The 26,682-nt window shown below is 39.5% G+C and overlaps 3 protein-coding genes across 8 annotated transcripts in view; 2 read left to right on the top strand and 1 right to left on the bottom strand.

The window, feature by feature from the left end:
* Positions 1 to 15,975, top strand: part of cntd1 (cyclin N-terminal domain containing 1) — a 29,967-nt gene extending 13,992 nt beyond the window's left edge. For 2 of the 4 annotated variants that reach the window (XM_087977834.1, XM_043674996.2), the window contains one exon: positions 4,381 to 4,529. In XM_087977834.1, coding sequence (XP_087833960.1) covers positions 4,381 to 4,416 — 36 coding nt within the window. In that variant the 3' untranslated portion in view covers positions 4,417 to 4,529. Of the gene's footprint in view, positions 1 to 4,380; positions 4,530 to 15,691 lie in introns of those variants that run through there. The other 2 variants (XM_087977833.1, XM_043674995.2) reach the window with 2 other exon arrangements.
* Positions 1,193 to 26,080, bottom strand: becn1 (beclin 1, autophagy related). 2 transcript variants are annotated; one of them, XM_043674992.2, is made up of 13 exons: positions 25,922 to 26,080; positions 24,362 to 24,490; positions 19,455 to 19,522; positions 15,984 to 16,042; positions 12,538 to 12,628; positions 10,862 to 10,998; positions 10,395 to 10,589; positions 9,712 to 9,858; positions 8,824 to 8,973; positions 7,369 to 7,429; positions 6,238 to 6,380; positions 3,083 to 3,247; positions 1,193 to 2,258 (listed from the first exon to the last, which is right to left on the bottom strand). In XM_043674992.2, the coding sequence occupies exons 2-13, from the start codon at positions 24,486 to 24,488 to the stop codon at positions 2,243 to 2,245; spliced, it is 1,359 nt and encodes a 452-aa protein (XP_043530927.1). In that variant the 5' UTR covers positions 24,489 to 24,490; positions 25,922 to 26,080; the 3' UTR covers positions 1,193 to 2,242. The 2 variants fall into 2 exon arrangements, with proteins under 2 accessions (XP_043530927.1, XP_087833958.1); XM_087977832.1 differs by having other exon boundaries at positions 1,193 to 3,247.
* Positions 26,081 to 26,172: 92 nt separating this feature from the next.
* The window catches only part of psme3 (proteasome activator subunit 3), a 40,825-nt gene continuing 40,315 nt past the window's right edge, over positions 26,173 to 26,682 (top strand). The window contains exon 1 of one of the 2 annotated variants that reach the window (XM_043674999.2): positions 26,173 to 26,280. In XM_043674999.2, the coding sequence (XP_043530934.2) occupies positions 26,239 to 26,280 (42 nt within the window). In that variant the 5' untranslated portion in view covers positions 26,173 to 26,238. The remainder of the gene's footprint in view (positions 26,281 to 26,682) is intronic. The other variant, XM_087977835.1, reaches the window with a different exon arrangement.

Below are 26,682 nucleotides of genomic sequence, written 5' to 3' on the forward strand. Positions count from 1 at the left end.
GATAAGAAAAATAAATGCAGAGAAGAAAATACTGTAAATAGAGGAATTGATTATTAGCTGTTTTGATTTTGGCTTTATAACTAAGTTACCATTGAAACAATAGCAACATATACCTGAAGCATATAAAACCTCAACAGATAATGTAATTGACACACTTGCAAAAACCAGAGTTAAAATCTTCAGAATAGATAGTGTAATGCTGTTTTTCATATTTTTGTATGATTTCAGTCCTTCCTATCACTCCAAGATCTGTGCTCTTCCACTCTGGCTTCTTGCCCATATCCAAGTTTTCTCTCTCCACCATTGGCAGCCATCCTTCAGCTACAGTTACTTAGTCTCCAAGCTCAGGAATTCTCTTCTTAAATTTCCACCTCTCCTCCTTTTCAGCATGCCTCAAAACCCAGTTCTTTAACCAACATGACAAAACGTAGTCTTTGCAAGACAATATATAACTCAGGTAGTCATCATTTATTTCCTAATAAGAAACAGCTTCTAGTTGAGATCCCCAAAATACTATTTTCCTAAAATTACATCATACCCTGGAAGCACTCTGTTTTTTTTTGTGTGTGATATGCTTATTGAGAAGTACCCAAAACCATCAATTTGCTTTAATTTAAATTTGCTGTAATAAGGAATACTGTACAAACTTTCTTAGATGCAGTTATTATCACAAGTTTCAAAACATTTGGCATTGGTGGTGGTTCTCTAATTGCTCAATGGTTTGGGGGTCATTTGGCTGAATGGCTGGTATGTAATGTAGGGTTCAGTTCCCACATGACTCAGGACACCACAAAGGTCCTGCCTTCTCAACCTCGCTCAAGGCATAGTGACCCTCAGGTTAAACCATCATCAGTTGTCTTTCTCTAATAAGAGAGTAGCCCTATGGTCCTCTGGGACTTTAAAGTTTGGTAAAGAGATGATATAAAGAGCAAATTTGATGATAATTCCATTATTCTTCCTCATTTTTTGACTGATCTTTTAATACATTCATACTATAAACTATAGCTGAAGTTATTAACAGTAACATAGGTGCAATGTCTTCATACTTTAGGAACGTATAGCTTTGCATTGCATAGAGAAAGATGCTTGAAGCGACATGAACTGTGGTAAAGTTTTAATCAGAAACTGAATTTTGTGCTCAACCTTTCATCGTTATTTTATGGAACACACACACACAGACAATCTCATAAGAAATACTCAATGCACCTGTGTATAAATTTATTCATTTCACATCCCATCTTGCAAGATATGACACAGTCAAGATGTTAATAAGCTGGCAATTCCAAATCCTGTCACACAACATCATACCCTTCTTCTGTCTTCAAACAATCGCAACAGGCTTCTGAATAAACAATGACTAATCAATAAATTTCCACTCCATTCATATGAATAAATGATATAACAAAAACAGCTTGACTGTGATTCTAATCACCACATGGTCAAATTCCACAAGACTGATCTTGGTTTATGATAGAAACAAAGAAATGCCTGAAATGCATTCAAACTGTTTAGATAACTTTTAATTAAATGTCAAAGACAGTATATTAGAGCTTTGAACAGGCATTCAAATTTATTTTATGTATTTAACTTTGTGAATCAGTTTCAGAGCTTTCATTTGTTTTCTAGTGATACATTGCAAAGCTAGACCAAGTGTACAACAGGATCAGTGGACAGGTTTTACTGAGAAATTATATACTGTTTCACAGAAGCATATTGTATCTGGCCTAAATAATATTATTGTACAATATCCACTATAGGTCAGATTCTGGAAACGATGTAATGATTAAGTGGTAAATTTAATTCTTCAATGTGAATGTCGTATCCCTACTGGAACGAGCATCTTGTCTACAGTCAGTCATAACACCAGTGTATAAAATAAGTTGTTTCCATTTCATCTTGGACAAACAGTAGCACAACATGCCAAAATTAGTTGTTATAAATAAAACTTCTTTATATAATATATACACACACATATATTATTAAAATAGTGTGTTTTGGTGTGATAAAAGCATTGTCAACCCATGGTTCTGATGAAAAACTGCTTGCATCTTGTTTGTGGTTCATAGTTTTGAATTTCTTAATGTCTTGTAACCACACCAACCAAACTATGCAACATACTCCAGCCCAGCTGCAGGTTAAGTGGTGAGCACTCAAAGCAGTGCAATGAAATAAAAGCGTCTTGATGCCAAAATGTACGTATTTATGAAGTCTCACCTCAACATACTCAAATGTGATTCAGAGGTCACGGCATGAATGAACTGTAGATTAACAGCAAAAATCTTTAGCTACTTGCCTATCAAAATTTGGCATTGTTGAACTGTTACATCACAGGGAACAATGTTAGGTTTGAAATCCTCCACAACTCAGATATTACAATTATTTAGCATCCATTAAAAAAAAGCAACATTTTTCCAGTCTGTTCAAGCACATTAGTCAATTGCGTTGGTGCAGTACATCGTGATTTGGGATATTACACTCAAAATCCAGGCATATGTCAACCACAAATTAAAAAAAAAAGTACACAAGTCACTTTGTTTCTTGTTTTATGTATTTTTTTCCATTTGTGCTTATCAAGGTAAAAGAGACATTAATGTTGCAGAACAGGTCTCTTTGCATTTCAGGTACTGAATGTTATCAAGTCAGATATACATGCTAGAAATGATCAAAACAGCACTCTGTTTCAGTACCAGTGTGACATTCCTTCCCCATTTTTCACCAGCTATTCTGCGACTTTGCCATGAGATTGCCACTAAAAGCAGCTTTGGATTACTGCCACATGTTCATTCAGAATTAGACTAGATCTACCCAAACTCATTTCACACAATACTTTAAAAGCTAAACTTTCTTTCCGTCAGGTTTGGAACTAGGTCCATGGTTGAAATGCTCGCATTCAACATCTAACCCACTGTGCAAGCCACCTCTCCAGTTTGTCACATTTGATGATTTTACAGTTTATTTCTCAAGGAAAGCATACATATAAGCACAGTGAATCACCTTAGACAGGCAATAACATTGGATGAAACCTTGGAACAATGCTTAGCAAAAGCAGTATGGATTCAATAAGGAAATAATATTTAATCACCTATTATAGAATTGAGAAGACACCCATGCCAGCCCCCATTTCAAATTGGTGAGCATAAATTTGAGTGCCTTTGTCCACTGTTCCTCAGAGTTGAACTGTGTTTTTATAGAATACGATCCTCCACTTCCTCCCGTGTCTTCAATCTTTCCCTTCTCCACATCCATTCTATGCAGCAAAAAAGTATTACACAAGTTACTTAAATTCAGTTTTAAGTTGAGTAAGAAAGAACATTGAAGCCGGCCATCTAGCCTGCTCCACAATTCTAAATCATGGCTGACTACTTCTGCATTATTTCTCCACGTCCTGATATCATTGACATCTAAAAATCTATCAAACTCTGCCTTGAATATACTCAGTTTCCACAGCTGAGGTTTCTGAATTTTTTTAGAGTCACTACCTTCATTGAAGAAATTCTCCCTCGTCTCATTCAGAATGACTTGTCCTTCAGAGACTGTGTTCCTAGTTTAGACCCCCAAAAGGGAAACATTGTTTGACTCTAATCTAAGAGTTTTGATAAGTTTCAATTAGATCATGAAGAGAAGCTAGTGACTCAGGCATATATTTAGTAGTATTTTTTTTTTAAAAAACCTATCAGGATGTTGATGCTGTTAGCAGGTCCAGCATTTCTTGCACATCCCTAGTAGTACTCAAGATGGTGAACTGCTGCAATCCATGTTCTGTAGGTAGACCCATAATACCATCAATAAGGGAATTTCACAATTTTGACAAAACAACACTGAAAGGAACAGCTATAATATTTACATGTCAGGATAATGAGTGGGTTGGAGGGTAACCTGTAGATGGTGGTGTTAGGATGTATTTGCTGGCCCTGGTTGTAGGTTTGGAAGATGTTATCTAAGAAGGCTTGGCGTATTTCTGCAATGCACCTTGCAGATGGTACACACTGCTGCTACTAAGTGTCTGTAGTGGAGAGTATGGATGCAATGCCAATCAAGTAGCTGCCTTGACCTGGATGGTATCAAGCTTCTTGAATAATGTTGTAACAAGTTGGGAGTATTCCATCACAGTCCTGACTTGTCCCTTGTAAATGGTGAATAGACTTTGGGCAGTCAGGAGGTAAATTACTCACTACAGGATTCCTAGCCTCTAACCTGCTCTTCTACTCACTGTACACAGTTAGTCCAGTTCATTTTCTGATAACCACCAGGATGTTGGCAATGGGGTATTCAGTGATGTTAATACCATTGAATGTCAAGGGAGATGGTTAAATTCTGTTCCATTGGAGATGGTCATTGCTTGGCACTTAAGTATCATGAATGTTACTCTCCACCTTTCAGCTGAACCCTGGATTTGGACATGGACTGCTTCAGTGATGTTGATAGAAAGATTAAAAAGGGAGAGGAGGAAACAGATGGCCTGAAAGGCTCAAGGCAGACACCCTTATCTCATTTGAAAGGTGTCTGCATAAGGCACCTGAACTGCTTATCCTGCTGGAAAGTGGAATAAAACTGTTTGGCTCATCCCACGAGCTTGTCTAGTCAGTTATTTCTTTTGTTTTTTTGAAACTTCAACATACTCATAATAGGTTTGGACTTGAAGCAGGGCTCTGGCATGGACTGGGATAGGATGCCTATAAATCATGTATTTCTTATTTCTTTATTTTTCTATTTTAATCTTATGCTGGACTTCTTATAAAATAGAAAAATTTAAGTACAGATCCCTTGATATTTCTTAAGTATCTGTACCTAGGTACCTTTGTATCTAAGATGGTGCTGTACATGGTGACTTCTAAACTTTTCATTGTACTCATGTGAGTACCTGACAATAAAGCTAATTCTAATTCATTTTTCAGCTGAAGCAGACATGGACCAAGAGGTCTTTTTCTGTACAGGTGTACTATAAACTGTAATCACTGCTTCTTAACTTAAGAGGATGCAAACCAGTATCCTCAAGTCTCTCCTCATAGGATGATTCCACCGTGTTAAGAATTAATCTGGTGAACGTCTGTTGCACTTCTATGGGAATTATATTATTTCCCAGATAAGGAGACCAAACCAAACCAGGTCCCCTCTCACCAAGCTTACGTACAAATGAATCAAGACACCTTTATTCTGTACTCAAATCTTTTACTTTTATTCATTCAACACTCAAACTATTTTGTATTTTTGCTAACTTAGTTAATTTAATGATTATTTCTTTGTCTGATTTACTGAAGTAACTACAGTATAAAATGATGATATTAAAGCATCAAGTTCTGAATAGGGGTTATTCCTCTTTGTGGCTGAAGAAAAGGCAATTCAAGCTGGCCACCCAATGTTGTAATTAACAAAGCTAACTATAAAATTGGACTATAAAATGAATATCAAATTGATCACATCTTTTAGATCATATACAGTACTTGCGTACATAATAGTAGTAATTCGAAAAAAATTTACAGTTACGAGAGAGGATCCTCAGTGGAGATGCCATAAGGTATTACCAAGGAGATGGGGGTATGGTCACATTTGAAGGCAAGGCGAGGGGAATTGCAAAGCAGTGACTTTGAAAATTTCCAAATGGATGTAATTGCTGAAATATTAGTTTTCCTTCAAAGTAAAGGTAAAGCAAAAATTAATCCCAGAGAGATTTTTATTTGCGTCATGAGCAGCAGTTATATATACCATATTTACAAGGAGGTTATCCTAATTTTACAGCATTAATAAATCCGAGCAATGGAAAGGGCCATCATATTGTATACTGTAGTCAAACACTGATGACCCCAAAAATAGCATGTAATTTGCTAAATGTGCCCAAAATTGACAGGGATACAACATACCAGTAAATTGAGTGTTTCCCCTTTTATATACAATAGGAATAGAATCCTGGTTCCTTGGACATTGTCATTAATATTATTAGTGTTTTGAGGGTCAGTAATTAAATAAAACACAAATGTGAAGAAGAGTTTAGGATCAGTCACACCCAAACACAATGACTTATCAGATGTTTTCTGTAAAAGAACTTGTGTTTGTCAATTTATTCCTGATGTTTTCTTCCAAATGCAGAATAGATAATTTATTTAAAAAATTTATAAAAACGTTTATTAAATATGTAAACTCAAAATTTATGAATGCAATTAAGTAATATCATCCTTGGAACAGAAATATTTGACTGTTCTTACATTATTCAAGACTAGGTTGAAGTACTTAATAATCTACCTGTATGGTAAGCAGAAGCCAGTGTCACCTCTTTCTACCTCCTCTTTAAACTGTTGAACGCAATCCAGAAAAGCCACCATAGCATGATCAAACTTGTTATCCCAGAAGAATCGTAATCCTCCAGAACAGTACAATGGCAGCTCCTATATGACCAAGTTAGAAGAAACAATATTTTTTAAAAGCCAAGTCTATCCTTCTTAATTTATGAGGGTAAGCACCATCTTTTCTCCCATTCCCTATAACAACTGCAACTAAAAACAAAATGGTGAATTCTGGTTTGCATAGATTGCTAGGTGATGCAAGGGTAGCCTAGGATTATTCTGCTCCCCCACAAAGAAGCTACTAAAACTAAGTAGTCACTAGTGAATGAAAAAAAATGTCAAACTTGCATTTCACCACACACGGCCCATTGTGCTACATTACAATGACAGTGCCACGATATGTTTTTTTTAAATTAACTATCCATTTAATCAACAATCACCTAAAAGCCAAAGAAAAACTCTCAAATAATTCTTGTAAAAATAATATTTAAGAAAACAAATGAACAAACGCAAGTGTATTCAAGAGAACTAAAGTAATAAAATCACTTTTACATATTAGCACATTTCCCCATGTGAAATAATTTTATTGTTTAATATACACACATATCTAAAATGCATAGGAGAAGTGGAAAGCTATTTTCCACTTAACGTCAACTTAAAACACTTAAGTCATCTGCAGCATGGGATGAAACATTATTTCCTTCAACTAAATACCTCAATGTAATCTTAGATACCAAATGTAACTTGTAACTTCAGATCAAATGAGTTGCTCTGTGGAGTTCAATTTGGGTGAAATGTGTTGAGATTGAGATTATCCCATGCTAACTTTATATGTAGCCATAAGCTTTCAACTCAGCGGTCCTAATCAAAGTCTCTGAAAAGGTCAGAAATAACCCAGGTCCTAATTCTTTTTGTCTGATCCTCCCTCCTCTCCTCTGTGGGGGAAGACAAATACTCTGTCTTCCTGAAAACCATTTTGAAAAAAGCCAGTTTTCCCATTTAAAGAAAATGCATTTTTAAATTTACTGTTAGAACCTAGAAGAGAACATTTTCACAAAGGCATTTCTCTGTTTACGACCACAGTACAGACCTTTGCTCTGTCTGTAAGTGATTCCAAGTATGAATGATTCCCATAAGGGACAAGACGATACCTATAAAAGCAGATAAAATATTTTGTATAAGATGCGTGTTTACTCGACAATTTAAAATATTTTGAATTTTTAGGCATTCTTTACATCGGTGTGTTTTGGAACTTATTGATGAGGGAAAAACATTCATGACAGAATTGTTTCTTCTACATCAGAAAGGGTTACTCTCAACCCTTTCAATCACACATAACAAACAAAGCAGGGCATAGTTTGAAGTGGAAGTTCATTTTCCCCACACTGATTAAAATGTGTTAGACCAAAGTCCAGGCAACCAAAGTCACCTCTCCATGGTAGAGTTGAATGGACCTAGACTTCTCCTAGATTCACTCTTACATGTGTAGCAGTTGCTGAAGAAGTTCCTTCAATTGTGCTGTCACCAACAACAATGTTAACAGTGGCTTCAAAGGAATTATTCACTGTATTCTCCTGTTCCTCACCTACACTTTGTAAATTAAAACCACATCAAAAATTCCACACATATCCACAATATCCAATTGTACTTCACTCAACATCACTGATGGTGTTGTCTCGCTCCCTCCCCTCCCAATATATATGTTGTCAAACTCCTGGTCTGACCTCTAGTGTCAAATGTGCTGAAATTCTCTCACTGGAAAGAACAATTTTTTTAAAATCAAACCCTCTTGGCAACTGTCTCAGACCAAACTAAAGTGGTCAGAACTCTATTTGATTGTGAGATTCCAATCCCAGTTTGACACCATCGCATGATCTCCTACCTCCTATTTTACTTCAATAATGAGTCATCCCTTCTCTGACCTAATCAATCGTCTACGGAATCTTCCTCCATATTTTTGTAACCCCTGCACAGGTTCATCAAGTAAAATAAATTTGCAATATTTGGGATATTAGGCCATACTTTCTGTGCACATTTCTGACCCTCTACCGTACTGGCACAAATTCCAAAGACCGGGAAATCCACTTCACATATGTTAATAATCCCTGAGCAGAGAGTCATCTCAAGGACAGAGAGGAAGCTGAAATGTGAAGATGCCAATTTAAATATAATGAAATAGCAAAATTGCCAAAACATATCATGTAAATGCTAAATAATTAAATTAGCAAAAAACAATGTTAGCAATAAATTCTCAGTTCTGTGATTACATCAAGCAATGCTTAAGCAAAAATAATTATAAAATGGGGACCAGAAATATAATCTTTATATTTCCTTATTTAAAAATGCTGAAGTCTAGACTCAGTTTTTTCTCGTTTGTCAGTTTTATTTTCTCATATTTGAAACGTTTTATTAGGAATTAGGTCAATTTTGTTCAGACTCTTAAGACAATTTTCATTTGGCATTTATGATTCCAAGCAAAACAGGTCTTACTTCAAAACTCATCATTACACAAATGGTACAGACTTTATGCAATTTCAAAATGCACCTTTGAAATCGGAGTTCCATCTTGTTAGCCAGTGAGTGCAGTAACAGCACAGTCTGCCCCCAAGCTGCATTAATCTCATTCCATTCCACAGGAACACTCGGTAGACGTCCTAGTCTGAAGTTATTGATGGTGCCAAACTGTCCACTGTGCCTGAAATTAATATTGTCCAGTAATGAAAAACAAAAAGTTAATACAGAAGTACAAACAAAAAGTGAGCTATGATTCATCCCGTTTTCGATCTGAAATGTCCGTGACTCAAGTTAGTGAAGGAAGGGAAAAAAAATTAATATAAAGACTTCAAAATAATCTAGCCAGCCTCGTATGATGTTGAAACAGGAAAGCAAACAAAAATGTATAAGGAACTAAGTTAACAATATGGTGAACATGCAGTCCTGCCACACGTAAGAGACTACATGTGCTTAAATGCTATTGTGTCATCACAGACTTACCCAAGTCAGGATGTTCAGGTTAAATGAACAAAATGTAGCCTCTGAATATATTGATCCAAATACAGGATGATTATGGATGACACCTACAGCAATTAAAATTCATTATTGAGCAACACGGTGGCTCAATTGTTAGCACTGCTGCCTCACAGCACCAGGGTCCTGGGTTCGATTCCCGCCTGTGAGGAGTTTGTACATACTCCCTGTGTTTGCATGGGTTTTCTCCGGGTGCTCCGGTTTCCTCCCACAATCCAAAGATGTGCAGGTCAGGTGAATTGGCCATGCTAAATTGCCCAGTGTTAGGTGCGTAAATATAGGGTAGGGGAATGGATTTGGGTGGGTTTCACTTTGGAGGGGCGGTGTGGACTTGTTGGGCCGAAGGGCCTGTTTCCACACTGTAGAGAATCTAATAAAAAAACAGGTAAAGTTAACTAGTTCTTACCATATGTGAAACGTAGCATTGAAAACATTGGTTTTCTTGAGTTTATCAAGCTGAATCTGAGCATATCGCATCTGATTGCCAACACTTGTTAAATCATCGTCAAGCTCCAATTGCTGTCTTTTGAATTCAGAGTATTCCCGCTGGTACCTTCAACATAACAATTCATACAAGAGCAAAAAAAAAAGACTGATTTCTTGCATTTTATTCTAGTTTAAAAGAGTTTGAAAACTTTCAAAATGAACCAATTTCATGCTGCAACTAATAAAAGAACCAAAACAATGAAGAAGTGCTATGAATCTTCGGTACTGGTATACATAATGTAGAGATGAAAATAACACTCAATTTCTTTAAGTCTCTCTTTATGTCTGAATCCCTCTTTAGTTACTATATTTGCACTTGTATAAATGATTGGAAATTTACGTAATCTTTATACATGCATCGGTATTTCAGATTTTTTTCTGGTTGGAACCAGGTTGAGTGTCATTGTTGAGCAAATGATCTGGGATGTATTATATACCTCCCTTTTCCTCAAGTATCTCTGGTTTTAGAGAGAAGAATGTTAAAATCTTGCAACAAAAAGCCTGTTTCATACATACTATTAGTGAGGAAAGCAATAATATCATGCACTATCAGTTATTGTGCATACTGCTTTGTACTTTTACATGAAAACCTGGTCTACTCACTGGGCTTCTTCTTGATGGAGTCTCTCTGTCTCTGCCCTAACCTCAGCCAAATCATCTGCTACCTTCTTCCGTTTCATTTCTACATTTTCAAGTTCCTGAATTAAAAAGTTCTCTTGGGAGTTCAGTGCTTTCAGCTCTTGCAGCAGTTGCTCTTCATCTTCCTCATTCATTTGTTCAAGTATCTCTAAACAGTTCCTGCATCAAAAACATATAAACATCCTCGTCAAGTGGATTCTATTTCACCAAAACTCTAAATCACACAATCAGCTTCAGAAATGTAGATTTGAAAATATTATTCTCAGGTATTAAATAAAAACTTTTTCTTGGGTACATTTAACTGCTTTAAAATGTCTGGAACATGATGGCCTTGATTCTGATCAATGTTTTATATTTTTCAAGTGGAAGTAATCTAGATGACAATACTTGTATAAGTTTTGGATACAATAGAGATAGTATTAGTAACCTACTTGTAATTCTGACATTCATTTTCTGTGACATTCAGTTGCTGGTCCAACTGATCAAGCAGTGTATCAGTACATTCCTCACAGAGAGGGTGGTCCACATCTGTCTGTCCAGACATGATGTCAAACAGATCACTGGTCACCTATTTAATAACAAGTACCCACATCATTTAATGATATACACAATTTTAATCTTTCACTTAGAACATACAGAAATTAAAATGTGGGAAGTAACAAAATTTGACTTCGTCTTAATGAGTCAGTAAGCTTGACAATACATTGTATCCCTATTTTGACCATGTGATGGACAAGCATGAAGCAACAGGACATCACCTGTCCAGTTCAAGAATTTCCGACATTTAAATGGACGACACAATTAAAGTAACTGGCATGCACATCTCCTAGTATGCCCCCAGCAAGATCTAGCATTGGCAATTTTTAAAAACTCATTCATGGGATGTGAGCATCACTGGCGAGGCCTGCATTTAATTGATTATCCTTAATTAAGAAAGTTAAGTGTGAACCACTTTGCTGTGGGTATGGAGTCACATGTAGGCCAGACTAGCTAAGGATGGCAGTTTCCTTCCCTAAAAGACATTAGTGAACCAGATGGGTTTAAACAATTAGCAATGGTTATGTGGTCACCATCAAGCTTACTAGTAATATTAGTTTTTGAAATTGAATTCAGATTTCACCACCTGTTATGGTGTGATTTGAACACGTCCCAGAATTTGCCTAACAATTTGGATTACTATGTCCAGTGACATTACCACTATGCCAGCATCCTCACAATAAGGTGACAACTTTCCCTTCCTACAGGATTTCACCCTGCATTGAGCCCAGGTGGTGGCTCACCCTGAACTTGCCCTGATGTTCTCAATCTCTGCAAGGTGTGGTGGCGGGGGGAGGAGGAAGAAAAGAGAGAGAGAGAGAATTAGTGAAGGGGAAGGGTTCTTAAACATCTTATGATGGTCACAAAGCTCTCCCAAAAAACAGGTACCGGTCCTGCATTTGCATTGAGCAGCTCAGCAAATGTGGGGCTTTTCCCAGTGATGGGCCAAGATTAGTAAAAGCCATTTTCATAGAAGTAATATGCAGCAGGATAAACATGCAGTTCTCCTGGGCCACAAAGCAGGAGAGGGATTTAACTGGAATATAGAGACCTTTTCTGAAACCTACACCCCTCCATCTTAATGATAAACATCACAACTATAATCAGATCCCAGACTACCTCAGAGCAAGGAATGGGAAATCAACTTGAAGAATAAGTTTCTTTTCAAAATCTGCCATTCAATTTTTACCAATGTTTCTATAATCTAAGTTCTAGAAGCATTTCTATCTTTTGAAATTAATTTAATTTAAAAAAAACACACTGAAGACTGTGTCTACAAATTCATTTGAATAAAGATAAACTGTATTAAAAAATAGCCATCATATATTGAAAATCTTGAGTGGAATATTATTTCCTGAAGTTGTCACGAACTTTGGATAAGACTATGCAATCTGACCTAGCATTATCAGTGCAGCAGAGGGGTCTGTTTGAAAGTATTTTACAGACACACACTGTTTCATGTACAAGAGTGTTTTGCTGTAAAACTAAAATGTATAATTTGAAAATATTTGCTATATACACAAGTAAACAGTGATGAATAGTTATCAGACCAAATAAAGTACAAACTCACTTTGAGTCTTCGGCTTAGGTTTTCCATTGTGCCACCATCAGAAGCTTCTCCAATGAGAGTAAAACTATTAGCACTTTCTGTGGACAACATCCTATAAAAGATTAAACTTCTATAGCCATTCTCCAAATAATCTCAAACCTCAAGAAAACACATCTGCTATTTTAAATTAGAAGATGCTGTTCCACTAATTGTGGAAAATAAAAACATAGTATTTTTTCATTGCATCCATAAACAAAGAATCTTATAACTTGTCTAAATTAACCACATGAATAAATGTCTTCTAAGAAAACTATTAAAGTATTTTAAATTATATGCCTGATTTAGGATTTGAAATGATAATTTTCATCTATTCAGCAATATTGAATAATTTCACAAATTCATTGTAAACCATTTAATGAAATGTCCAAACATTTAGACACAAGTCAAGGTAATAAGAGTAAGATAGAGGTATTTTTCGATTTTCCCCCATTTTCTCTTCTTCCCTTAACTACTGGCGGATAAGGTTCCAAAATACACAGAGTATACTGTATTTCAAAGTATACAAAACACTTAAGTGCAAGACATAAATACAGTGGTATCATGAGATTTGAGAAGCAGAGCAGGTGAGCCCTTCAAACCTATTCCATCAATAAAATCATGACTGATCTTCTACCAGAATTCCAAACTATGGAGGGATTGTCTTATGAGCAAAGCCTAATTAGGTTGAGACCCTGCTCAGTGGAGTTCAGGAGAATGAGAAGTGGTGATTTCAATGAAACATACAGAATTCTTAAGGGGCTTGACAGGGTAAATGCTGAGAGGGTGCTTCTCCTCACAGGAGGGTCTCAGACCAGAGGTAATAGTCTCAGAATAAAGGGGTGCCAATTTAAGACTGAGATGAGGAATTGTTTCTTGGAGGGTTGAGAATCTTTAAAATTCCTTGTCACAGAGAGCTATGAGGGTAGAGTCCTCATGTACATTTAAGGTTGAGACAGATGGATTCTCGATCAGTAGGGGAATAAAGGGTTACGTAAAAATTGCAGTAAAGTGGATGTGAGGAATGTCGTTTCGGCCATAATTCTTTTGAATGATAGAGCAGGCTCGAAGGGCCGAACAGCCTAAAACTGTTCTATTTCTTATAGTATTATGAAATTATCTCCATATCCTTCATCCCTTACTCAAACATCTTTTGATCTCAGTAAAATATAAATAATATTAGAGCATCTGCAGTAGGGAATTCCAAAGATTTCATCTAGAATAATCATCTAGAAAGGAATAAGTTGATTACAGATAGACAACACGGTTTTGTGAAGATTAGGTCATGCCTCACAAACCTTACTGAGTTCTTTGAGAAGGTGACCAAACAGGTGGATGAGGGTAAAGCGGTTGATGTGGTGTACATGGATTTCATTAAGGCGTTTGATAAGGTTCCCCATAGTATGCTAGTGCACAAAATACAGAGGCATGGGATTGAGGGTGATTTAGCGGTTTGGATCAGAAATTGGCTACCTGAAAGAAGACAGAGGGTGGTGGTTGATGGGAAATATTCATCCTGGAGTTCAGTTACTAGTGGGGTACCGCAAGGATTGATTTGGAGCCACTGTTGTTTGTCATTTTTATAAATGATCTGAATGAGGGCATAAAAGGATGGGTTAGTAAATTCGCAGATGACACTAAGGTCGATAGAGTTGTGAATAGTGACAAAGGATGTTGTAAGTTACAGAGAGACATAGATAAGCTGCAGAGCTGGACTGAGAGGTGGCAAATGGAGTTTAATATGGAAAAGTGTGAGGTGATTCACTTTGGAAGGAGTAATAGGAATGCAGAGTACTGGGCTAATGGAGAGATTCTTGGTAGTGCAGATGAGCATAGAGATCTCTGTGTCCAGGTACATAGATCCTTGAAAGTTGACACCCAGGTTGAGAAGGTTGTTAAGAAGGCATATGGTGTGTTACCTTTTATTGGTAAAGGGATTGTGTGTCGGAACCATGAGATCATGCTGCAGTTGTACAAACTCTGGTGTGGTCACATTTGGAGTATTGTGTATAGTTCTGGTCACCACATTAAAAAGGAAGGATTTGAAAGCTTTGGAAAGGGCTCAGAAGAGATTTACTAGGATGTTGCCTGGTGTGGAGGGAAGATCTTATGAGGAAAGGCTGAGGGACTTGAGGTTGTTTTCATTAGAAAGAGGAAGGTTGAGAAGTGACAATTGAGCCATATAAGATAATCAGAAGGTTAGATAGGGTGGACAGGGAGACACTTTTTCCTTGGATGGTGATGGCTAGCACAAAGGGACAGAGCTTTAAATTGAGGGATGATAGATATAGGACAGATGTCAGAGGTAGTTTCTTTACTCAGTAGTAGGGGCATAGAATGCACTGCCTGCAACAGTAGTAGACTCGCCAAGTTTAAAGGGCATTTAATAGTTCATTGGATAGGCACACAGACGAGAATGGAATAGTGTGGGTTAGATGGGCTTCAGATTAGTTCCACAGGTCGGCACGACATCGAGGGCCAAAGGGCCTGTACAGCGCTGTAATGTTCTAAAGAAAACAGCTCCTTCAGTAAATATTTTTCCCCATCTTGTTTGTAAATGTTGCCCTGCTTTGAGACTAAGTCCTAGTTCTAGACTCGACACCAAGGGGAAATAGCTTTCAAAATCCAACCTGATAGTATCAAGCATTCTACCCGTTTCACACTATTCTCATTCTTGTCATTCCCTGGATATGCAACTTTCTCAAAATCTCTTGATCCAAGAAATCAATCTAGTGAACCTTGCACCAAAACAAGTACAACTACCCAACAACTGTACCTTGACAAAGCTACATCCTCTCTTCAATTTAAGAGATATTTTCACTTCCACCATGTGTCACTGGTTTACAATAATAAGTAAGCACTCATCCTCGTTCTAAATGATGCAAATAATAAATAGCATTCTTATTATCCCTTCAGTATCAGCATAAGAGATTTCAAAAGTAGGATCTTTCTAACCTGTACACCTCAGCACCACAACATGCAAAACAACATGCTCAATAGAACATCATGGTAATTCTGGAAGAGAATACTATCATCAAAAAAAAAAGTAAAATGCTAATTTGAAAATATACTATTTTACTACATTGTAGGATATTTTTTAACATCAAATTTTTCAACTTATTCTTCCCCATTTTTGAAGACAAGGTGCCATGGAGCAAACTGGATCCATGCCCCTTTGATGAATATTCTTAAACCAGAAGAAAGAAACATGGAAGAACAAGCCAAATGACCTGGCCTCGAATCTTCCCTCCCAGCTTATGAAGTTCAAAGTTCTACTTATATCACATGATACATCACCTTGCATCAAGGCATGTGAAACATAAGTTGAAACATCAGCATGGCCGAATTTAATATATTAATCACCATTTAAAAGCTGAAAGCAAAGTTAAGACTTGGTTTAGTACATAGAAAGTTAAATTGTATGTCCTTACCGAGCAGGAGGTATATATTTTCTGGAAACACTATCTGGTTTACCTTCTCTGCAAGCTTCCTAAAAAATAAAACACCTTAAGTGAAGCCAATATGAAGACCAACTGTTGGATGTTTTGAACACAATTTATTTTTTAAAACTGTAATGCTCAGAGGGCAAGAGAAAGATTTTCATATAATATTCTAATGCTTAAATTTTCTTTAAATGAACTCTTGCTTGATTTTAAAATGGATGCTATCAAACAGAATGAGCAAGTTGGCTACTTCCATAAATTTCTAGCAAGTACCTGGACAAAAGTGAACTCAACACTTCCTGGCATATGATACTCTGCACTGTATGACCATTCCACCCAAGCCAACATCAAGGATTAATATACGATATGTTTATCCCAGTCAGTTCTGAGCAAAAAGGAGACCATTGAAGTCCATTATTGTTCAATATGGCCCCAACAACTTCACATACCTCGTCCAAAATACAATAGATGGGGGCAGGACATTAAAACCGATTAGTTAAGCGGTTTAACCAAAAACTAGTCACATGACTGAAGTTGCTGGTTTGTTTAAATCTCCTTCTAGGATACAGCTTGATTTTTGTTCGATAATCTGTTTATAATATCAGGAGTAAGTACCTCCCACCTTAGCTAAGCACCTGTCTCTGGTCTCACTATCTCCTATAAGTCTGGTTTATTTCTCCCCTCCCACCCCTCCTCTTTCCTTTCTTGTGTGCATGTGTGAGAGAGTATGCATCACAAACCATTCCTTTGGCTTTTGAATGCAGTAATAAACCTTACTTTGTTTTAATCCTAAAGAACTTGCTGTAGATCATTTTAAATTGGGCTGCTTGGGAAACAGACCACCACCTATTTTTAAAAGGAAAAAAGGTTATAAAGAAATTAGGTTTTAAAACCTATATAGATAGGAGAGGAAAACAGTAAAAATCATGTTCATCTCTCCTTCTTGCCTGTGTCAAAACTAAAATAATATTTTGTGAAATATTACAGAATAAATTATTGGAGAGAAAAGATCGATACAAATAGCTCCTTATTTCAACTGAAACAGTGCAAAGCACTTTACTGGATGAATTACTTTGAAATAAAATAATTGTCCTGCAGCCAAATCACTTTACATACAACACAACTGAATTAATAACTAATTAATTTGTTCTGGTGGTATTAGTGGTTGGAGACATATAGTCCAGACACCAAGAGAATCTTGGCTGTTCCCCCTGCAGAACCACAGGATCTTTGACATTCAATGTGAATGTCAACCTGAAACCCTGCATTGCCTGATTCTTCCTCCTACCAAAGATTCACAAACTTGACTTCCTTGGTTGACTCAATGTCTCAGCCTGTGCTTGTCCTGCTGAACTCACCTCTGCCTATCTTGACACAGTCCTGACCTCCTTAGTACAGGAACTCCCCATCTATATTCAGGACACCACCCACACCCTTCACCTCCTCCAAGATTTTCATTTCCCCGGCCCCCAACACCTCATCTTCACCATGGACATCCAGTCCCTGTCCACATTGATCCGCCACGACGAAGGTCTCCAAGCCCTCCGTTTCTTCCTGGCATGCTGTCCCAACTAGTATTCTTCCAACTTTTACCTGCCTGGCTGAACTGGTCCTCACCCTCAACAACTTCTCCTTCCAATCCTCCCAATTCCTCCAACTCAAAAGGGGAACCATGGCAGCTACATGGGACCAGGCTATGCCTGCCTCTTTGTTGGCTTCGTGGAACAGTCCATCTTCCGCAGTTGGACCGGCACCAGCCCCCACTTGTCCTTCCACTATACTGATGACTGCATCGGCACCACCTTGTGTTCCCATGAGGAGGTTGAACAGTTGATCAACTTTACCAACACCTTCCACCCCGACCTCAAATTCACCTGGACTATCTCAGACACCTCTTTCCTCTTCCTGGATCTCCCCATCATCTCTGGTGACCAACTAACTATGGACATCTACTACAAGCCCGACTCCCACAGCTACCTAGACTACACCTCCTCCCATCCTATCTCCTGTAAAAACACCATCCCTTATACCCAATTCCTCTGATCCCAGATGGTCTCCTTCTTCCAAGATCACAACTTCCCTTCCCATGTGTTGATGATGCCCTCCAGCACATCTCCTCCACTTCCCGCACCACCGCCCTTGAACCCCACCCCTCTCAACCCAACAAGGACAGAACCTCACCTGGTCCTCGCCTTCCACCCCATCAAAGTCCGCATATATCACATCATTCTCCACCACTTCCAGAGATATATTTCCCTCCCCACGCCTATCAGCATTCCGGAGAGATCATTACCCCTGGGACTCCCTCATCAGATCCTCTTCCCTCCACCCACCAGCCCACACCCCACTCCCAGCACTTTTCCCTGCCACCAAAGGAAGTGCAAAACCTGCACCCACACCACTCCCCTAACCTCCATCCAAGGCCCCAAAGGATCCTTCCACATCCGACGGAAATTTACTTGTACCTCTACCAATGTCATCTACTGTATCCGTTGCACCAGATGTGGTCTCCTCTACATTGGGGAGAGGGGACGCCTTCTTGCAGATCGTTTCAGAGAACATCTCTGGGACACCCGCACCAACCAACCCCACCACCCCGTGGCTGAAACTTCAACTCCCCCTCCCACTGTCAAGGACATGCAGGTCCTGGGCCCCATCCACCATCTAACTATTACCACTCGACGCCTGGAGGAAGAATGCTGCATATTCCGCCTTGGGACCCTGCAACCACATGGGATCAATGTGGATTTCATCAGTTTCCTCATTTCCCCTCCCCCACATTACCCCAGTCTCAAGCCTCCAATTCGGCACCACCTTCCTGACCTGTCCATCACCTTTCCCATCTATCCGCTCCACACCCACCTTCATCTACCTCACCCCCCCCTCCCATTTACCTCTCAGCCCCCCGGCCCACAAGCCTCATAAGATAATCCTGCTCCTTGGATGCTGCCTGAACTGCTGTGCTTTTTCAGCAGCACACTCTTGACTTTGACATTCAATGGCCACATTTAATGACATCTCCAAGACAGCACTGCTCCATTCTGACATTCCACGTGGCAAAATAGATATTCTGGAAGTGTTCATTATTTGCATTTTTCTAGTTTGTTCTATAATTTGGATGTGAAGCAAATCCCTCCCCTTAAAAGCTCCAATTTTACAGAAAAGAAAGTGATCTGCCTATCTGGAAAGTGCAATCGAACGTTTTTTTAAAAAATGTATCATAAAGCAGCTGTAAAATACCACCACACACACCAATACAAAAAAGGTTCACAATGTTGTTTATACATGGCACAATCCATACATTTACTACCTCCACAGGTTATTCCCAGGACATGATGCACTCAGTATATTTCAGCAACACACAACATACCAGCATATTTAACAATTAAAAAGTAGATACACAGCAACGAAAATCGAATTTAATTGAATTTATTTAAAGACAGCTACTTCGGTTCTTACCTCTGCAGAGCTACCATTTTCCACCCTATCTTCTTCTGGTTTTACAGGAGTAACTGTAACTAAAGGGGCTGGAAAAAAAAATAGGATAACTTTCAGCATACTGGTCTTTTAATATTAATTGCTTTTAAACTTTTTTTTAAAATTCCCTATGAAACGATAGGTTTGGATATCAGCTCGTACCTGAATGATTAGAATACATTTTTTGAGAAAGGGAAAAGGATAGGCTACATTCTAAAAAAAGTTGCATAAAGCTGAGCCAGTACCCGAGAGTCACCTGTCTCAAGGCACTGTTACCATTAATATCACCTATGCTCCTGTATAGCACTTCATTCAAAGTGTTTATGATGAAACTTGTACTTTCACTCTTCTTGAATGACTTTTCTATCATGCTATTCCACACACATTTCCGTAGCTTCTTTCACTCATTTTTCTCTCTCTCTCCCTCCCTCCCTCTCCCTCCCTCCCTCCCCCCACCACTGCCTTCAATCACCAGGCCTGACGCTCTAAAAATCCCTCTTGAAATGCATGCCTCTTCCTCCTTGCTGACAAAACCCAAGTATTTCTCACTAATCTCCCCACTGATTCATCAAGTGTCTGAAATATTTCTTGTATTAAGTAGTATAGAAATTTGCAGTTGTATCCAAGTGAATGATAACATTTATTTTATTAGAATTCATTAAAATAAATATGTAGTCTTCCCAGTTTAGGACTTAAACCTGATGATATATGGAGGTAGGGGTGTGGACTAAATTCAAAAAAGATACTAGATCCTGATGAAGGGCTTTTGCCCGAAACATCAATTTTCCTGCTCCTCGGATGCTGCCTGACCTGCTGTGCTTTTCCAGCACCACTCTAATCTAAACTACTACATCCTAGGGCCCACTTCTCTGTTCTCCTAAGCCCTGTCACGACAATAACATTTCTGTTCATTCATGGAATTCCTACTCAAAACATTATAGTTCTTTGGTCTCATGATATGTCCAGAATATGCCAACTATTCTAAAGATTCACTCCCTTGGGCTTTCTGCACTTCCTTGCTATAAGCAGCTTTAACTTCAGTAGTGTTGTCCCAGTCGAACTCATGTTGTTTGTCCTTAGCTATCCTTAGTAGCCACACACGCAGATGACAAGCAACATGAGTTCGACTGGGACAACACGACTGTTATAGGACAAGCCAAACAGAGAACAGCCAGGGAATTCCTAGAGGCATGGCACTCATCCACAGATTCTATCAATAAGCACATTGACCTGGACCCAATATACTGACCACTGCAGCGGACAGCTGGAACTGACAACCGGAAGCGGCAGAGACAAACCACTATAAATGCCGGAGGAAACATCACAGAAGCGCTTCACAGGAGGCTCCCAAGCACTACGGATGTCACCTAGAGAGATGAGAAACGTCTGCAACACAAATTCCAAGCTCGGCGAACAGAACCACAACAATGAACACCCGAGCTACAAATCTTCTCACAAACTTTGAAGATAAATTTGCTTTTATGATATAGATTGAGGGATGTATATTGGAAAGAGCGGAATGAACACTTCTTGGGATCTTTTTCTCCAAGCTGGAAGTAGCTATGGTGGATATGAATATATATCGTTGGAAATGAGAAATAGGAAGGTAGCAAGCACCTTTTTGCCTATTTATTTTCGACCTCCGAATACTGGGGAGGAAATAGAAGGGAGCATTTGTAGGCAGATTAAGGAAATTTGCAGGACTGTGATAATTGATGATTTTAATTACCCTTGGACAAACTGAAATAAAGGCAGGGCATGGTGCGTGAAGGGGAAAATTTCCTGCAATGTGTGCAGGAGAACTTTCTAAAACAGGACACTTCCGGTTCTGCCAGGGAGGGAGCTTTGCTGAATGTGGTCCTAGGAAATGAGGCAGGCCAAGTGGAGAACGTAAGGGTGGAGAAGCATTTGAGAAATAGCAATATTGAACCTTATTACAATTAAGTCAGAAAATGATTTTAAAAATCAGTCAAGGATTAAGATCCCAGAGCGGAAAAGGGCAGATTTTAAAGGTTCAAAATTTTAACTGGAGTACGTTGATTGGAAACATTTTGTGGATGGAAAATGGGAGACTTTCAAAAGAGAGATGTATGTACATACCCATGAGAAGTACATACCCATGAGAATTATGTGCATCTATAGCCAGAGTTCACTGGATAACTGAGGATATTGATGAGAAAATAAAAGAAAAAGGAGGCGTGTGTTTACAGGAATAATAATAGCAATATCATTAGGTGACTTAGCAGCTAGCACTGCTGCTGTCAGTGCCAGGGACCTGGATTTGATTCCAGTTTTGGGTGACTGTCTGTCTGTTTGGAGTTTGCACATTGTCCCCGTATCTGTGTGGGCTTCTTTTGGGTGCTCTAGTTTCCTCCCATAGCCCAAAGATGGGCAGGTTAGGAGGATTTACCATGGTAAAATGCTTGGGTTAAAGGGAGAAGACAGGGACTGGATCTGTGTAAGATGCTCTTCAAAGGGTTGGTGCAGACTCAAGGGGCCAACTGCAACTCTTTCTGCAGTGGAGGGATTCTATGATAATAGAAATCGGAAGAGTAGTTAAAACACAAGAAATAGGCTAAGGCTGGAACGAGAAAGTTAACAGGCTGCACTAAAGCAAATAGTAAAATGTTTTTCAAACATATTAATAGCAAAAGATTAATGAAGGGTAGAGTGGGTCCCACAAGGAATTAGCAGGGTAAGCTGCTCACTGAAGCAAAGTCTATGGCAGAGATCCTAAGTGAGTATTTAGCTCTACCTTTACCAAAGTAGAAAATGGTGACAATGGCTCAGTTGAAAATGGGGGTTTTGAGCAACCAAATAGTATACGATAAACTAAGGGGCGGCACAGTGGCTCAGTAGTTAGCACTGCTGCCTCATATCACCAGGGTTCGATTCCAGCCTCGGGCGACTGTTTGTGTGGGGTTTGCACATTCTCCCCATGTCTGCATTTTCCGGTTTCCTCCCACAATCCACAAAAGTGTGCAGGTTAGGTGAATTGGCCATGCTAAATTGCCCATAGTATTCAGGAATGTGCAGGTTAGGTGCATGAGTCAGGGGTAATTATAGGATAATAGAATGGGGAATGGGTCTGGGTGGGTTACTCTTCGGAGGATTGGTGTGGACTTAGTGGGCCAAAGGGCCTGTCCCAACGCAGTAGGGATTTGATGTAAATAAAGAAGAGGTGCCAGAAAGGTTGGCAGCATTCCAGGCAGAGAAGTAGCCAGGTCAAACAGGATACATCCAAGATTGCTGAGAGGGGTAAGGGAACAAGTTGTAGAGCCATTGACTGAAATTTTCCAGGCCACTTTGAACGCAAGACGAGTCCAAGAGACTGGAGGATTGCAAATATAACACCATGTTTAAAAAGGCAGCAAAGGAAAACCCAGGAAACTACCAATCTGTCAGTTTTACATCAAGTGGGAAAACTGATGGAGGTCAGAATACAGGACAAGGTAAATAGACACCAAGAGAAAAATAGATTAATACAGAGAGTCAACATTGCTTTATCAAGAGTAGTTCATGTCTATAATAAAGTTCATTTTCAAGGCAGTGGTAGAGGGCAGTGCCATGGATGTTGTATATTTGGACTTTCAGAAAGCATTTGATATGGTACTACATGACAGGTTCCTTAGCAATTTAGAAATGTTTGGGATTAACAGTAGCATGATTTAGAAGTTGGCTAAAATATGGGGAAGACGATAGTCACAGATGGCATTTCCCGGACTGGACACGAGTTGAGAGAGATGTTCCCCAGGGATCCATTTTGGGACTTTTTAAATTTATATAAGTGATTTGGAGATGGGTATTGAGGGCAAAATCTCTGAACTTGCAGATGATACTAGGATAAGGAGATTAGTGGATTGGGAGGATGATGCTGAGTGACTTCAGAGGGACATTGACAAGTTGGCCAAATGGGCAGACACCTGGCAGATGAATTTCAGTGCAGAGAAATGTGAGGTAATGCATTGTGGGAGAGGAACCACTGAGATGCAATACAAGCTTAATGGTTCAACTTTAAGGGGATAGAAGAGCAGTGGGACTTCAGGGTTCACATGAAGGTGGCCAGGTAATCTAAAATAGTTGTTAAGGTGGCTTACAGGATCCTTGGGTATAAAACTAGAGACAGAGAATGTAAAAACAATCAAGTGATGCTACATGTCTATAAATCAATGGTCAGACCACATTAGGAGTCGTGCATTTAGCTCTTGGCATCTTATTTAAGAAAGGAAGTTGAAATCCAGGTTAGAGTTCAAAGGAAATCTTATGAGAATGATCGCAGGAATGAAGGATTTTAGATTAGAGAAATTGGGCTTATTCTTCTTGGACCAGAGAAGATCAAGAGATAACCTTATTTGGGTATTCAAAATTATGAACACATTTTGACAGGGTAAAGAAGGATATTTTATTTCCACTATTTGGTACGTCAGTAATTCAGGATCACAGTTACAAGATCATCAGCAAGAGAACTAAGCGACATGAAGAGAAACCTCTTTATTCACAGAGTTATGATGATTTGAAATGTACTGCCTCGGAGAGTGGTGGAGGTTTCAAAAGAGAGTTGGATATATATTTAAAAGTGATGAATTTAGAGGGTTACAGAGATAGGGCTGGACAACGGGACCAGCTGGTAGTCTTTTCAGGAGCCAGTACAGACACAATAGGTCAAGTGGCCTCCTTCTGTACTGTAAAATTCTATGATTCTAGATGGGGGCCGCTAACCAGAATCGCTGATTTAAATAGTAGCAAGAAAGGGCTGCACTGAGGGTCAAATCAAATTTTTAAATTTCAGACTCGAATGGGACTTGAACTCTCAGCCTACAGAATTAGAGACAGGACAGTAACTTAAAAACTAACAATAATGGAAATATACAGGTATTGCAATTTCTTACCTGTGAGTTCCTGAATTGTCACTCTATCTAAAACATTGAAGGATGTATCCAGCTTTAGGGGTTGACTACAACGCTGGCAAACAAAGCTCACTTGCATGGTGGAGCTTGAAGACTTTGAACCTTCCATAGCTGTATAAAATAAGAAAGCACAAAACAATTTGGCTATTCCTACCACAAACAGGAAACAGTCTGCTCCATTGTGAACTCTGACAGACTAACTTAATGTGTGCAATTTTCACATAAATTCTGCCTTATTATACTGAAAACTGCAGATCAAGCATGAAAACAAAAGAAAATATTGCAGATGCTGTATATTGAAACAAACAGGACATGGTGAAAGCTAAGTGAGGCTAGTAATTGTGTGGAAAGCAATTAAATGAACATTCCAACTCTGGTCACCTCCTCAAATTCGTTTGATGACAAGAATGTCATTGGGCAAAGTAAAGGGAAAACGGTAAGGCATACACAAAGCAGAATTAGCTACAATGGGCACAATGGCAGGCAACAGATGGCTAAATGACTTGTTATTTTAGCATGCAACAAGAGGAAGTATGATGAAGGAAATACAAGATTTTGAGATAGTGAGCTCTAGTTGGGGAGAGATTAAAGCAAATAAACAAAAGTACGACAAACTGTCACGTAGAGTTAGGAGAAAGCGAGGACTGCAGATGCTGGAGATCAGAGTCGAGAGTGTGGTACTGAAAAAGCACAGGTCAGGCAGCATCGAGGAGCAGGGTAATCGACGTTTCGGGCAAAAGCCCTTCATCAGCGTAGAGTTACCATAATGCAGAAAATATGACAGCATGATATTCCAACAGATGATCACTAGCAACAAAACCCACCCACAAAACAGCAATTATCTTACTCCACAAATAATTTCTCATGAAGAGTAAGTGGGAACTAATGCTGACAAAATTAAAGCCCAGTTCCTCGCCCTCAAATCTGATATTTGAAGTTTTTTTAAAAAACTCAATAAAATACAAGTAGAAAATGCACAGTTCAGTCAAAGTTCACTGCCACCACTTAGTCACAACCAAATAATGGACTTTCAAAAGTTCTCCCATTCCCTTGTCAAGCCACAGCTCCCAGCTAAAATATTAACCTTTCAGTTGCCGATAGCGATTTGCTTCTTCATCCCGAAACCAGCGTCCGCTCACTCCCCTTAAAAATCATCAACTATCACCAATTCTGTTTAAAAAAAAAACAAGCGGGGCGAGGGGGAAAAAACGGGACTGGAATAGGCTTAAAACCTATTCAGGGTCAAGATTAGAGTGGTGCTGGAAAAGCACTGCAAGAAAATCGACCTTTTGGGCAAAAGCCCTTCATCAGGAATGAATCTGATGAAGGGCTATTGCCCGAAACGTCGATTCTCCTGCTCCTCGGATGCTGCCTGACCTGCTGTTGCTTTTCCAGCACCCCCCTCTAATCTAGACTCTAATCTCCAGCATCTGTCGTACCCACTGCTGCCTAGTTAAAACCTATTCAGTCAATGCTGGTGAAAACGCTGAGCGTAAACGGAGGTAAGAAACAAAGTGAAAACCCCCAGCGAGGGTAACCTACCTCATCTGCTTCTCACTTGACAAGGAGGGAGTCTGATGCTGGAAAAACAGCTCAGGACAGCCGCATGGTGAGGCAGGAGGAGGGTTTCTATCCTGCCCCTCTCTCACACACACAGCACTCAATGATATTGTTGCTCTTTTCTCCTTTTCCTTCCGGCTCTTTCCTTGCCCCCCCACCTCCACCCTGAAGCCGGAAGTGCCTTCACTTCCGGGCTGTGTGTGTAGCGACCTCGCTTTTGCTACATGAAGGCAGCCAATAGGCGGGCGGCGGCTGACGTCAGGCGGCGCCGGGCTCGCGCTCCGCTCCCTCTTTGCAACATGTCGGGTTTGCTGAAGCTGGACAATGCGCTCCGGACCAAGGTAAGGGCCGTCCCCGGAACCGGCGCTTCTCCACCCCCCCCCCCCCCCCCTTCCTCTCTTTACCGATTCCGTGCTCCTCGATACCGGCTGCACCCACTCCCTCCTCCATCCACACACACACACACACACACACACACACAAACCCATTCTGAAAGAGACTCCTCTTACCCTCCTCAGTCCACCCTACTCCTGGGCTGGGTCCGGGGCTTTAATACGCCTGGTTTCCCTTACCAGCTCCGACCGTCCGCCATCCCCGAGTGCTCCCCATCACCTCCAGTCTCTCAGTCTGAGAAAGCCCCTACATGTGGCTCAGGGCGGCCTACTGTGTATGGGAGCTTGCTTGCTCTCAGCCCAGATGTTGTGGCTTTCACGTTGACTCAGAATAGCAGCACGCTTTGTGTC

The sequence above is a fragment of the Chiloscyllium plagiosum genome, unplaced genomic scaffold (assembly GCF_037043375.1).
Source record: "Chiloscyllium plagiosum isolate Xiang-an unplaced genomic scaffold, Cpla_swu_hap1 HiC_scaffold_32, whole genome shotgun sequence".
Taxonomy (NCBI): domain Eukaryota; kingdom Metazoa; phylum Chordata; class Chondrichthyes; order Orectolobiformes; family Hemiscylliidae; genus Chiloscyllium; species Chiloscyllium plagiosum.